This window comes from Symphalangus syndactylus, chromosome 22, assembly GCF_028878055.3.
Source record: "Symphalangus syndactylus isolate Jambi chromosome 22, NHGRI_mSymSyn1-v2.1_pri, whole genome shotgun sequence".
NCBI classification, from domain to species: domain Eukaryota; kingdom Metazoa; phylum Chordata; class Mammalia; order Primates; family Hylobatidae; genus Symphalangus; species Symphalangus syndactylus.
In genome coordinates, this window is record NC_072444.2 from 10,634,148 (window position 1) to 10,647,499 (window position 13,352).

At 58.5% G+C, this 13,352-nt stretch overlaps 1 protein-coding gene across 3 annotated transcripts in view; it reads left to right on the top strand.

Annotated features, from left to right (window-relative positions):
- The window catches only part of SLC9A1 (solute carrier family 9 member A1), a 60,069-nt gene extending 47,978 nt beyond the window's left edge, over window positions 1–12,091 (top strand). For 2 of the 3 annotated variants that reach the window (XM_055260919.2, XM_063631420.1), the window contains exons 4-12: window positions 1,191–1,408; window positions 4,791–4,993; window positions 7,573–7,662; window positions 8,142–8,212; window positions 8,327–8,500; window positions 8,754–8,868; window positions 9,057–9,158; window positions 9,612–9,684; window positions 10,258–12,091. In XM_055260919.2, the coding sequence (XP_055116894.1) occupies window positions 1,191–1,408; window positions 4,791–4,993; window positions 7,573–7,662; window positions 8,142–8,212; window positions 8,327–8,500; window positions 8,754–8,868; window positions 9,057–9,158; window positions 9,612–9,684; window positions 10,258–10,595 (1,384 nt within the window). In that variant the 3' untranslated portion in view covers window positions 10,596–12,091. The remainder of the gene's footprint in view (window positions 1–1,190; window positions 1,409–4,790; window positions 4,994–7,572; window positions 7,663–8,141; window positions 8,213–8,326; window positions 8,501–8,753; window positions 8,869–9,056; window positions 9,159–9,611; window positions 9,685–10,257) is intronic. The other variant, XR_008653778.2, reaches the window with a different exon arrangement.
- Window positions 12,092–13,352: the final 1,261 nt, after the last annotated feature.

Below are 13,352 nucleotides of genomic sequence, written 5' to 3' on the forward strand. Positions count from 1 at the left end.
TGTGGAGAGGCAGTGAGGGGTGAAGGTGTTCCAGTGCTGAGGCAAGGCAGAACTGGGGTTCAGGGCCCCTGGCTCCCAGGAGCAGAGCCTGGGTGTGAGCGCTGGGCTGGGAGGACTCCGAGCTCCAAGCAGCTGCTTGGAACACAGCTCCCTGTGGAGACCCCTGTGTAATGGCAGATGCCACCCTTGAGGGGAATGAACCCAGAAGACCATGGGTCTGTGCCATTGACTCCTGTTGGGTCAAGAGGCAGTGTGGCATTGGGGCAAAGGTGCAGGCTTTGGAGTTGGGCACAGTGTGGTTTGTGTGTCTTGGCTTTGCTGCCCGCAGGCAGCATGACGGGACAGGTGACTATTTCTCTTAGCATAAGATCTCTCATTTTTTTTTATTTGAGACGGGGTCCCACTCTTGTCACCCAGGCTGGAATGCAGTGGCACGATCTCAGCTCACTGCAGCCTCCCCCGTCTGGGTTTGAGATTCTCCCACCTCAGCCTCTCAATTAGGTGGGATTACAGGTGCCCACCACCGCACCTGGCTAATTTTTGTATTTTTAAAAGATACTGGGTTTCACCACATTGGCCAAGCTGGTCTCGAACTCCTGGCCTCAAGTGATCCACCTTTGTCGGTCTCCCAAAGTACTGGGATTACAGGCGTGAGCCACTGTGCCCAGCCAAGATCACTCATTTTAAAAATGGAGGAATAGGGCCGGGCACGGTGGCTCACGCCTGTAATCCCCGCACTTTGAGAGGCCGAGGCAGGTGGATCACAAGGTCAGGAGTTCAAGACCAGCCTGGCCAAGATGGTGAAACCCCGTCTCTACTAAAAATACAAAAAAATTAGCCAGGCATGGTGGTGGGCACGTGTAATCCCAGCCACTCGGGAGGCTGAGGCAGAGAATTGCTTAAACCCGGGAGGCGGAGGTTGCAGTGAGCCGACATCGCGCTACTGCACTCCAGCCTGGGCGACAGAGTGAGACTCATCTCAAAAAAAAAAAAAAAAGAGGAATACACCGTGTCTGTAGGGTTGATGTGAGCATGAGTGGCAACGGTGTAAAGCACGCAGCGGGCCCCTGGCCCATAGAGGAGCTTGGAACACGGGCAGCTTGATCGTGGCCCCATTGCCCCTGGCAGTGGAGGGGCTCGGGCAGGTGCAGCTCAACACGGAGCCCTGACCCCGCTCTTTCCTGCTCCAGGCTCATAGCCTCGGGAGTGGTGATGCGCCCCTATGTGGAGGCCAACATCTCCCACAAGTCCCACACCACCATCAAATACTTCCTGAAGATGTGGAGCAGCGTCAGCGAGACCCTCATCTTCATCTTCCTCGGCGTCTCCACGGTGGCCGGCTCCCACCACTGGAACTGGACCTTCGTCATCAGCACCCTGCTCTTCTGCCTCATCGCCCGCGTGCTGGGTGAGGGCCAGGGCTGGGGCGGGGTGGGGGGCGTGGTGAGGGGTGGTGGGCTGTGGTGCTGTGTGTGTGGTGTGTGCAGTGCACTATGTGGAAGGGCCAGGCTATGTGGTGTGTGTGTGCGGTGCAGTGTAAAAGTATTATGTGGAGGGGCTGGGCTGTGGTGTGTGTGTGTGTATGCATATTGCATGTGTGGTGTGTGTAGTGCATTGGGGGGCTGGATGTGTGTGTATGGTGTGTGTGTAGTGTGTGGAGGGCTTGGGGGGGTGTGTGTGGAGGGGCTGGGTGTGTGTGTGTGTGTGGAGGGGCTGGGTGTGTGTGTGGAGGGGCTGGGTGTGTGTGTGTGGAGGGGCTGGGTATGTGTGGAGGCGCTGGGTGTGTGTGTAGTGTTGTGTGAAGGGGCTTTGTGTGTGTATGTGTGGAGGGGCTGGGTGTGTGTGGAGGGGCTGGGTGTGTGTGTGTGTGTGGAGGGGCTGGGTGTGTGTGTGGAGGGGCTATGTGTGTGTGCATGTGGATGGGGCTGGGTGTGTGTGTGGATGGGGCTGGATGTGTGTGTGTGGAGGGGCTGGGTGTGTGTGGGGGGCTGGGTGTGTGTGGGGCTGGGTGTGTGTGTGTGTGTGGAGGGGCTGGGTGTGTGTGTGTGGAGGGGCTGGGTGTGTGTGTGTGGAGGGGCTGGGGGTGTGTGTGTGTGTGTGTGGAGGGGCTGTGTGTGTGTGTGGAGGGGCTGGGTGTGTGTGTGTGGAGGGGCTGTGTGTGTGTGTGGAGGGGCTGGGTGTGTGTGTGTGGATGGGGCTGGATGTGTGTGTGTGGAGGGGCTGGGTGTGTGTGGGGGTGTGGGGGGCTGGGTGTGTGTGGGGGTGTGGAGGGGCTGGGTGTGTGGGGGGGTGTGTGTGTGGAGGGGCCGGGTGTGTGTGTGTGTGTGTGGAGGGGCTGTGTGTGTGTGTGGAGGGGCTGGGTGTGTGTGTGGATGGGGCTGGATGTGTGTGTGTGGAGGAGCTGGGTGTGTGGGGGGGGGCTGGGTGTGTGTGGGGCTGGGTGTGTGTGTGTGTGTGTGTGGAGGGGCTGGGTGTGTGTGTATGGAGGGGCTGGGTGTGTGTGTATGGAGGGGCTGGGTGTGTGTGTGTGGAGGGGCTGGATGTGTGTGTGTGTGTGTGTGTGGAGGGGCTGTGTGTGTGTGTGGAGGGGCTGTGTGTGTGCGTGTGGAGGGGCTATGTGTGTGTGCATGTGGATGGGGCTGGGTGTGTGTGTGGAGCGGCTGGGTGTGTGTGGGGGGGCTGGGTGTGTGTGGGGCTGGGTGTGTGTGTGTGTGGAGGGGCTGGGTGTGTGTGGGTGTGTGTGTGGAGGGGCTGGGTGTGTGTGTGGAGGGGCTGTGTGTGTGGAGGGGCTGGGTGTGTGTGTGTGGATGGGGCTGGATGTGTTGTGTGGAGGGGCTGGGTGTGTGTGGGGGTGTGGAGGGGCTGGGTGTGTGGGGGTGTGTGTGTGTGGAGGGGCTGGGTGTGTGTGTGGAGGGGCTGGGTGTGTGTGTGTGGATGGGGCTGGATGTGTGTGTGTGGAGGGGCTGGGTGTGTGTGGGGGGGGCTGGGTGTGTGGGGGGGGAGGGGCTGGGTGTGTGTGTGTGGGGGGGTGTGTGTGGAGGGCCTGGGTGTGTGTGTGTGTGTGTGTGTGGAGGGGCTGGGTGTGTGTGTGTGTGTGTGTGTGGAGGGGCTGGGTGTGTGTAGGTGTGGAGGGGCTGGGTGTGTGTGTGTGGAGGGGCTGGGTGTGTGTGTGTGGAGGGGGCTGGGTGTGTGTGGAGGGGCTGGGTGTGTGTAGGTGTGGAGGGGCTGGGTGTGTGTGTGGGTGTTTGTGTGTGGAGGGGCTGGGGGTGTGTGTGCGTGTGTGGAGGGGCTGGGTGTATGTGTGTGTGTATGTGGGTGTGTGTGTGGAGGGGCTGGGTGTGTGTGTGTGTGTGGGTGTGTGTGTGTGGAGGGGCTGGGTGTGTGTGTGTGGGGGTGTGGGTGTGTGGAGGGGCTGGGTGTGTGTGTGTGTGTGGAGGGGCTGTGTGTGTGTGTGGAGGGGCTGGGTGTGTGTGTGTGTGTGGAGGGGCTGGGTGTGTGTAGGTGTGGAGGGGCTGGGTGTGTGTGTGGGTGTTTGTGTGTGGAGGGGCTGGGGGTGTGGGTGTGGGTGTGTGTGTGGAGGGGCTGGGGGTGTGTGTGCGTGTGTGGAGGGGCTGGGTGTATGTGTGTGTGTATGTGGGTGTGTGTGTGGAGGGGCTGGGGGTGTGGGTGTGTGTGTGGAGGGGCTGGGTGTGTGTGTGTGTGTATGTGGGTGTGTGTGTGGAGGGGCTGGGTGTATGTGTGGGTGTGTGTGTGTGGAGGGGCTGGGTGTGTGTGTGTGTGGGTGTGGGTGTGTGGAGGGGCTGGGGGTGTGTGTGTGATGAAGTTTGTGGGTGCAGGCTTCCTGCCTGCTCCCAGCACAGCTGGACAGGAGGGACTTCCCTTTTCCATGATGGGCCCTTCAGCAGGAAGAAGCCTGTGTCACAGCAAGGCTGTGGTCTCTGGAGACAGAGTCAGGCTGTGTCAAAGTGATGGGGCCCTGAGACTCTGAGCCTGTGGCTGTCCTGATGAGGGGCCTGAGGCCCACAGAACCCAGGTCTGTGACTCTGAGCTGAGTGCTCTCTGCACCGTCTCAAGACAGGTGATGTGAGCACGTGCCGAATCGCGTGCAGAGCCACGTGCAGTCCTCCAAACCTATGCAGCAGGCCGGGGCACACGTGGGGACCAGGCCCCAGGTGCATGGGTTCCAGTCACATGTGCCCCACATGCCTCACCCCAGCGCCTCAGTCGCCTCCTCCCTGGATCTCTCGCTTCCTCTCTGAGGGTTAGGCCCGTGCCCCCAAGCCTGACAGGACCTCACATTTATTTGGTGCACTTTTGAAATCCCCTTTGTTCCTGAGCCTCATCCTCCAGGGATTCTAGTTCTGTGGGTGGAGGTTGGGCCCAGCCCTCTGCATTTTTTATGCTTTATTATGGAAAATTTCAAGTACTTAGAAAAGTAGAGAGAATAGGATCATGACCCCCCACGTACCCATCACATTTAACAAGTATTGACCTGTGACCCATCTTGTTTGATCTTTTCTCCCTCTTCCTGCCCCCAGCCCTCCAGCCACTGGAGGCCTCCATGGTGTCTCTAAAGCACATCCAGGTTGGGGAAGTCCCTTAAGGATCCACCCAGCTCTTGGATTGAGGGGTTCAGGGCACTCTGGGCTGAGGGATCCAGGAATTGAGTGAGCGGGGTGGGTTTAGTAATGGAGACTTCCTAGATGCACAGAGAAATCACTGATGCAGAAGCCAGGAGGGACTGGGGACAGCCCGACCTGACCCTCATCACCCCCTGCCCTCCCCTGCAGGGGTGCTGGGCCTGACCTGGTTCATCAACAAGTTCCGTATCGTGAAGCTGACCCCCAAGGACCAGTTCATCATCGCCTATGGGGGCCTGCGAGGGGCCATCGCCTTCTCTCTGGGCTACCTCCTGGACAAGAAGCACTTCCCCATGTGTGACCTCTTCCTCACTGCCATCATCACCGTCATCTTCTTCACCGTCTTTGTGCAGGTGCTGGGCCAGGGCAGGGCAGGCCCTTGCCTTGGGGACCCTCACGCTGTTCCCGTGGAAAGAGAGGAAAGCGTGTGATTTGAAATGCGATTCTAGTCCCAGCTCCACCACTAACTTGCTGTGTGACCTTGGGCAAGCCACTCCCCCTTTCTGGGCCTCAGTTCCTTCAATCGCGAAGTGAGAATTGTGATGAGTCATTGCAGAGTGACTGATCAGAATGTAAAGGAACCAGAATGCTGCCCAACTTAATTTGGAACTCATAGAGCATTAAGAGAAGTGGGTACTGGCCGGGCACGGTGACTCATGCCTGTAATCCCAGCACTTTGGGAGGCTGAGGGGGTGGATCACCTGAGGTCAGGAGTTTGAGACCAGCCTGACCAACATGGTGAAACCCTGTTTCTACTAAAAATACAAAATTAGTGGGCATGGTGATGCATGCCTGTAATCCCAGCTACTTGGGAGGCTGAGGCAGGAGAATCACTTGAACCCGGGAGGTGGAGGTTGCAGTGAGCTGAGATCGCGCCATTGCACTCCAACCTGGGCAACAAGAGTGAAATTCCATCTCAAAAAAAAAAAAAAAAAAAAAAAAAAAAAAAGAGAAGTGGGTACAGTCAACAGGCCCAAGATCTCTCTTTGCTACTAACTCATTGTAGGGCTTTAGGCAAGAGATTTCGTATCTTAGGGTCTCAGTTTCTGCATCTGTAAAATGGGAATAATATCACAGCCTGGGGAACTGGAAAGGGCCATGAGCCAGGCAGCAGGAGGCCTGGAGTCAGCCCTAGCTCTGTGTTGGTGTCCGTTTGACCCTAAGAAAGACCCCCACCCTTCTCTGGGTCTCAGTTCCCATCTGTAAAGTGAGGGAACCAGGCGAGATGATTCCCAAGAATCCTTCCAGCCTGCTGCTCAGTGATTTCTGTGCATTTAAACGGCTCACGCTTAGCTGAGAGCCACTCTCCTGCCTAAGGTCCCCAAGGAAGCCCAGCCTGTGATGGTGCAAATTGCTCTGCCTTACCTGACTTTGCCTGACCTTGGGCAAATGAAAAACACTCTGTCTGAGCCTCCATTTCTTTACCATCCCTTCTGTCTTTTCTGGGCACTGATACTCAAAAAGCCCTAGATGGAGTACATCTTTGCATTCCCTTGAGAAAAAAAAATAGGGGAAACCTGGGGCTGGGCTTATTTTCTGTCCTTTAAAGGGAGAGGGGACCCTGGTGCAGTGGCTCATGCCTATGATCCCAGGACTTTGGGAGGCTGAGGCAGGAGGATCCCTTGAGCCCAGGAGTTCAAGAGCAGCCTAGGCAACATGGCAAGACCTTGTCTCTACAAAAAATTTAAAAAAAATTAGTAGGTATGGTAGTACACACCTGTAGTCCCAGCTACTTGGGAAGCTGAGGTGGGAGGATAGCTTGAGCCCAGGAGATTGAGGCAGCTGTGAGCTGTGATTGAGCCACTGCACTCCTACAGCCTGTGTGACAGAGTGAGACTCTGTCTCGAGTTAAGAAAAAGGAGAGAGGCTGGGCGTGGTGGCTCACGCTTGTAATCTCAGCACTTTGGGAGGCCGAGGCAGGCGGATCGCCTGAGGTCAGGAGTTCGAGACCAGCCTGGCCAACATGGTGAAACCCTGTCTCTACTAAAAATACAAAAATTAGCTGAGCGTGGTGGCGGGTGCCTGTAATCCCAGCTATTCGGGAGGCTGAGGCAGGAGAATCACTTGAACCCGGTAGGTGGAGGTTGCAGTGAGCTGAAATCACGCCACTGCACTCCAGCCTAGGTGACAGAGCAAGACTCCATCTCAAAAAAAAAAAAAAGAAAAAGAGGAGGAGGCTGCCACTTTTGTCCTCTTGCCCTGCTTCCATCTTCAAAATTTTTTTTTTTTTTTACCTTGATTTTGCAGTTGTATGTGCTAATGATTTTCCAAGCCCATTTTCACTGAAGGCAGCATTGGGGAGGGGGCCTCCCTCCAGAGCCAGCCTGCCTGGGTTTGAAGCATGGCTTTACTGCTTCTGTGGGATCTTAGCAAGCTGCTTAACTTCTCTGAGCCTCAGGTTCTGCGTCTGTTAAATAGCGACAATGGAAGGACCTTCCTCTTTGTGTTGTGGGTATTGGAGAGCTGATGCTAGAACACTTCCAAGCACATGTGTTGGTCACACAGCAGGTGTGCAGTTCCATCCGCCGCTGCTGTTGCTACTCGGTCCTCCTTGCAGTCCTGGTGGGGAGGCAGTGCAGAGGTAGTTTTCCCTGTGTGTGGGGCCTGACTTCCGTGGGGTTGCAGAGCAAGTCTGTGGTGCAGTCCACATCCAAACCCAGGCTGTCTGCTGCCTGGCCCAGGCCAGATGACCAGTGTGGGGGGCATTTGGCGGTCAAACCTCTGACCGTGTCTCCAGGAAGAAGCAGGCCTTAAGGACCTGTCTTTAGATGAGCGCTGGGAGGTGGGAGAGTTCTCACACCCTTGGGTCCTGGGAGAGATCAGAGCAGAGAAGGCATCCTAGCCTTGGGGGCCTGGGGTGAGGGAGGGAGGCTCTGCGGCCTTCCTGCCTGGGTAGCAGAACTGGAGTGCATGACACCTGCCTGCCCCCCAGGGCATGACCATTCGGCCCCTGGTAGACCTGTTGGCTGTGAAGAAAAAGCAAGAGACGAAGCGCTCCATCAACGAAGAGATCCACACACAGGTACTGGAGTGCGGGCTGGGCCCTCGGTTGCAGAAGGAGGAACAGGGAGATAGGGAGCAGCTGGGCCTCAAGTCTCTGCCCCCCATCAGCCCCTTCTCCCTGTGCCGGTGCCCAGGGGCTCCCTCTGCCCCAGGAGGCCACCAGGGTCTAGCCATAGGAAGGTGTGGTGTGAGCAGCTGGGAGCCTGAGGAGGGGGCATCATGCCATCTCTGCCTCCATTTGAAACCTATCCCAGGCATGGGTCCCAGGTGGGATTAGAGAAGGGGGCTCAGCTGGACACAAGCAAGGCTTGGAGATACCCAGAGTCAGGGCCACTGGGTTCGATGAGTGGAGTGTGGGCGCCACCTCCTGGCTGCTCATGGAACCACAGGGCTGGACCCAGCAGGGCTGCAGCTACAGGAGGGAGTGGGGCTAGTCAGAGGTCTTGGTAGGGAAGGCGCCCCACAGCGAGGCTTGACCTGGCCCTGGGCCCCTTTCAGTTCCTGGACCACCTTCTGACAGGCATCGAGGACATCTGTGGCCACTATGGTCACCACCACTGGAAGGACAAGTAGGTGGCAGGCCTGGTGGGCAGGCAGGGAGGGGCAGGCAAGGGTCTCCTGGGCCTGGGCATCTCCCCACTCCTGGAAGCTGGCTCCATCCGTCTCCCTCCTCCTCCCACCAGGCTCAACCGGTTTAATAAGAAATATGTGAAGAAGTGTCTGATAGCCGGCGAGCGCTCCAAGGAGCCCCAGCTCATCGCCTTCTACCACAAGATGGAGATGAAGCAGGCCATCGAGCTGGTGGAGAGCGGGGGCATGGGCAAGATCCCCTCTGCCGTCTCCACCGTCTCCATGCAGTGAGTGCCAGGGCAACCAGGCAGCTTCTGCTCCCACACACCGGCCCCTCAAGCCCAGTTGGAGGTGGCCACCTGGGGGCGGGGCCCTCTGTTGTCCTGTTGGGGCAGACAAGAGAGCTGTGGGCTCGCACCAAGGACCTGAGGCTTTGGTGCCCACCTGGGTCATCCCTAGGGTGACTTCCTTCTGGCCAAACCTGGGAGGCACCAGGATCCCAAGAAGCTTGGGGACCTAACCTATGCCCTATTGCCCCAGGAACATCCACCCCAAGTCCCTGCCTTCCGAGCGCATCCTGCCAGCACTGTCCAAGGACAAGGAGGAGGAGATCCGCAAAATCCTGAGGAACAACTTGCAGAAGACCAGGCAGCGGGTGAGGGCCTGCTCCCCAGCCCGACCCCCAGGGTACAGGAGCCTTCAGCCCCTCTCCACCGCAGCCCTGCCCTGCCCATGCCCCTCGGCACCCACCCCGGGACTGGCCCGCCCTCCGGCACTGCCCCCACCCCTCCATGAGCAGAGACTTCCGGGGCCTGCACTGCCCTGACGCTGTCCCTCCCACAGCTGCGGTCCTACAACAGACACACGCTGGTGGCAGACCCCTACGAGGAAGCCTGGAACCAGATGCTTCTCCGGAGGCAGAAGGCCCGGCAGCTGGAGCAGAAGGTAGCCTCTGCCTTTTTCTGGGAATCTGTATCCCACCCCACTCGCCCAAGCTCCACCACAGCCTCTGAGGAAATGTAACCATTCTAGGAACAGGGTTTGGCTTTTGAGGGGCTTGTTGGCAGTGTAAGGGCATGGAGAGCCATGAAGAGTTCTAAGCCAGGGATTGGCGTGGGGGTGTGGGACGTGTCCTGGGTTAGGGCAGTGGCAGGGGACAGAGGAATGGGTGGCTTTAAGGCTGGGCAGTGTGGGTGTGTTCAGGGAGGCTGTGACAGGAGCCTGGGATGAGCCCTCAGGAGCTCCTGAAGGGCCAGTACGGGCGCCCACACAGGCACGAGGGAGGGGGAGCGAGCACTCCGCATATACGGAAGGTGGGGTGTGCACTGGCTGGGTTCTGTCCTGAGGGGCTCCGTCTGCCCAGCTGCCTGTGCTCACCCTGTCTGTCCTCTCTGTCAGATCAACAACTACCTGACGGTGCCAGCCCACAAGCTGGACTCGCCCACCATGTCTCGGGCCCGCATCGGCTCAGGTAAGGGCCTGGCGAGGGGCCTCAGGACGGGGCGCTCTGAGCCGCCATCTCCTGCCACCATCTCCTGAGGATAGGGCTCCACAGGAACAGGCCTCAGCCACTGGGAGGACAGGCCTGGCCCTCGCTGACCTCAGGGGCCCCTCCCAAGCCATGAGCTGCTTCTACGTCAGGGGCCATCCCTAGGGAGAGAGACGTTCCGGGTGAGGACTGTGTGGGGAGCTGGGAGAGCCACGGTGCCTGGCGGGAAGGCAGGGTATCTGCCCCATCAAGACCCCCAGCACGTGTGGGGAACGTGAGGGCAGGGCCCCAGGGCAGACTGTGACTCAGGGAGGAGCCCCAGGTCTTGGCCTGTGGAGGGACACCTCTGGGAGCCCCTGTCAGAGGAGAGGGCCACAGTCTGAGGAAGAGAAGCTGTGGGGTGGAGGGTCGCAGAGGCCCGCTTCTGAGGCCTGTCGGGACGGGGACGGCTGTGCTCTTGAGAAGGCCTGCAGGAGGCGCTGATGCAGCCGAGTGGCACGTGCTGGGCCGGGCCCCAGAGCGGAACCCAGCTTGTGCCTTGCTCTTGGTCCCCAGACCCACTGGCCTATGAGCCGAAGGAGGACCTGCCTGTGATCACCATCGACCCGGCTTCCCCGCAGTCACCCGAGTCTGTGGACCTGGTGAACGAGGAGCTGAAGGGCAAAGTCTTGGGGTTGAGCCGGGATCCTGCAAAGGTGGCCGAGGAGGACGAGGACGACGATGGGGGCATCATGATGAGGAGCAAGGAGACTTCGTCCCCAGGAACCGACGATGTCTTCACCCCCGCGCCCAGTGACAGCCCCAGCTCCCAGAGGATACAGCGCTGCCTCAGCGACCCAGGCCCCCACCCTGAGCCTGGGGAGGGAGAACCGTTCATCCCCAAGGGGCAGTAGCACCAGGGCCAGCAGGCAGCGCCCGTCCCCTCACAGACTCTCCCACCAGAGCAGGGGCTGCTGGGGGCTCCCCTTGCCCTTCCTGACCCGGATTGGCCCTGCCCCTCCCCCTACCGCATGGCAGCTGGGCCCACAGCCCCCACCCCAGCACAGCTCCTCCCCCGCCGCCTCCTGGGAAGCATCCTCCCCACCAGAGCTGCCTCCCCAATCCATTTGGCAGAACTGCTGGGGCTGGTGAGGCTGCCCCTGCCCCTCCCTAGATCCGGGCTTCTCCCAGACCTGGACTAGGGCCTCGGAGGCTCCTCCCTCTGCCTCAGCCTCCTCCTCCTCATTCAGACCAATCTTAGTTTCTAACCAAAGAGTCTCTGGCTCAGCTGTGGTCCCACCCAGGAAGGGAGGGAGCTGAGGCCTCCCTCGAGCAGGCCCTGCTTTATCAGGGGATACACCAGGGGTACCAGGCACATGGCTGAGGGAGGGACTGCTGACCCACCAAGGTCTCATAGTCCTCCTGCCAGCTCTGTCACCCTGGCTACCACCCAACCTGTCCTTACTCAGAGCTGCGGGCTGAGGGCATCTCTGAGCGTCTCTGCCTGGAGCAGGGGTGGTTTCTACGATGACAGTGACGTGACTCAGAGCTTTTCGAACTATGCTCCCACAGGGACCAGTGGACCCCTCAGGGGATGCTGCTAGGGGAAGGACTGGCTGTGGCTCCAGAATGTGCTGCCTTTTAAAGTTTCGTTTGTTCACACTTCTATATATAATTGTTTGCACAGAGGGCACTCCTGTTTTTAAAACATTTTGAAAACCCCTGGCTGAACAGTGCTCTGCCTCTAACTCCCTCCTCACACTCCAGGAATTACCCTTCCTCATTTGTGCCTGTCTGTCCAACCCCCTCCCCCACGTTTCTCTGCCTGCTGGGTTCTTAACTGTTGCTGGAAGACTGTGACATCAGAAGTAACTCCCACTCCTAATCAAGAGTCTCTCCAGCCTCACAGATGCTGGCCTCTTGGCACCTGCCTAGCTCTTGGGCCTGACCTCCAGTCCTGCTGGCCTGCTCTTACTTCCCCCACCCTGGGTTTGTCCCCTGGAACCTTTCCCTTGTGTGTACCACACCCTACCTGCTGTGGAGCCCATTGTGGAGGTGGTGGGAGGGGAGAAGGCCTCCCCTGAGGATCTCCTGTCCCCCGGGGCTGGTGGGTTGGGCAGAGTCCTGGGCCCCCAGAGACCTTTGCTCACACACACTCCTTCCCCTTGTCCCTGGGGCACTCCCTCAGGATTGTGCAATAGAGTGTCCCTCTTTGCAGGGGACTGGGCCATGGGTCCTCGGCCCATCTGTCCATCCTCCTCTCCATGCAAGTGCTGTTTGGGCAGGAGTCACCATGCAAGGGTGACGTCGACAACCACGTACCAAGCCACCGCAGCTGCTGCCACTCTGCTGCCTGTACAGAAGAAACTGAATCTTTTTCATACTCTAATAAATCAACGTGAGTTTTTAATAGAGTCAAGGGTTGCTTCCTGGGGACGAGGGTCTTTAGGAGGGAGGGTGGCCTGAGGGCCTGAAGTACTTCGTTCAAAGGCTGGCACAGAAACACTTCATGGCTGTCAGCTGCTGGGATGGTTGTTCCCACATGCCAGGCACTGAGATACCACAACGAGCTAAGCAGGACGTGCCCTGCCCCGCGGGGGAGAGCGGCACTAACCAGTGCCCAGTGTTTGTGCAAGAGGTGAATAAGAGGCAGAGGGGAGGGAGGGGACGGCGAGGAGAACCCTCCTGAGTCCTGAGTGAGTGAGATCCCAGGAGGGGACTGAAGGAGCTGGGGGCTTCCGGGTGGAAAAGGACCCAGAAAGTTCCCAAACGTTGTACTGGGAGCTGAGAAAAGGCCAGCTGGCTGGGTCAGAGTGACAGGGGAGGCAAGGATGGGGCCGCGTGCTCCACGGTTAAGATTTTGCTCTTTTTTTTTTTTTTTTTTTCTGTTGTGATGGAGTCTCGCTCTGTCACCCAGGCTGGAGTGCAGTGGCGCAATCTCGGCTCACTGCAAGCTCCGCCTCCCGGGTTCACGCCATTCTCCTGCCTCAGCCTCTCTGAGTAGCTGGGACTACAGGCGCCCGCCACCACGCCCAGCTAATTTTTTTGTATTTTTAGTAGAGACAGGGTTTCACCGTGGTCTCGATCTCCTGACCTCGTGATCCGCCTGCCTCGGCCTCCCAAAGTGCTGGGATTATAAGCATGAGCCACCGCGCCCGGCCTAAGATTTTGCTCTTAACCGTGGGAAAACCAAAAGGGCAGTGGGAAGTCACTGAAGCCCTCAAGTTCTCACCTGTAAAGTGGGGACAGTGACCCCTGCATGAGATAAGCTCAGGTGTGTACAGACTGAGCATCCCTAATCAGAAAACCCAACACAACGCCAGAATGGAGAATGCACACCTGACCTCATGAGACAGGTTGCAGTCAAGACTTTGCTTCATGTGCAATATTTAAAATATATAAAATTGGGCAGGGCGCGGTGGCTTACGCCTGTAATCCCAGCACTTTGGGAGGCCAAGCTGGGTGGATCACCTGAGGTCAGGAGTTCGAGACCAGCCTAGCCAATATGGCAAAACCCCATCTCTACTAAAAATACAAAAATTAGCTGGGCATGGTGATGTATGCATGTAATCCCAGCTACTCGGGAGGCTGAGGCAGGAGAGTCACTTGAACCCAGGAGGCGGAGGTTGCAGTGAGCTGAGATCTAACCACTGCACTCCAGCCTGGGCAAC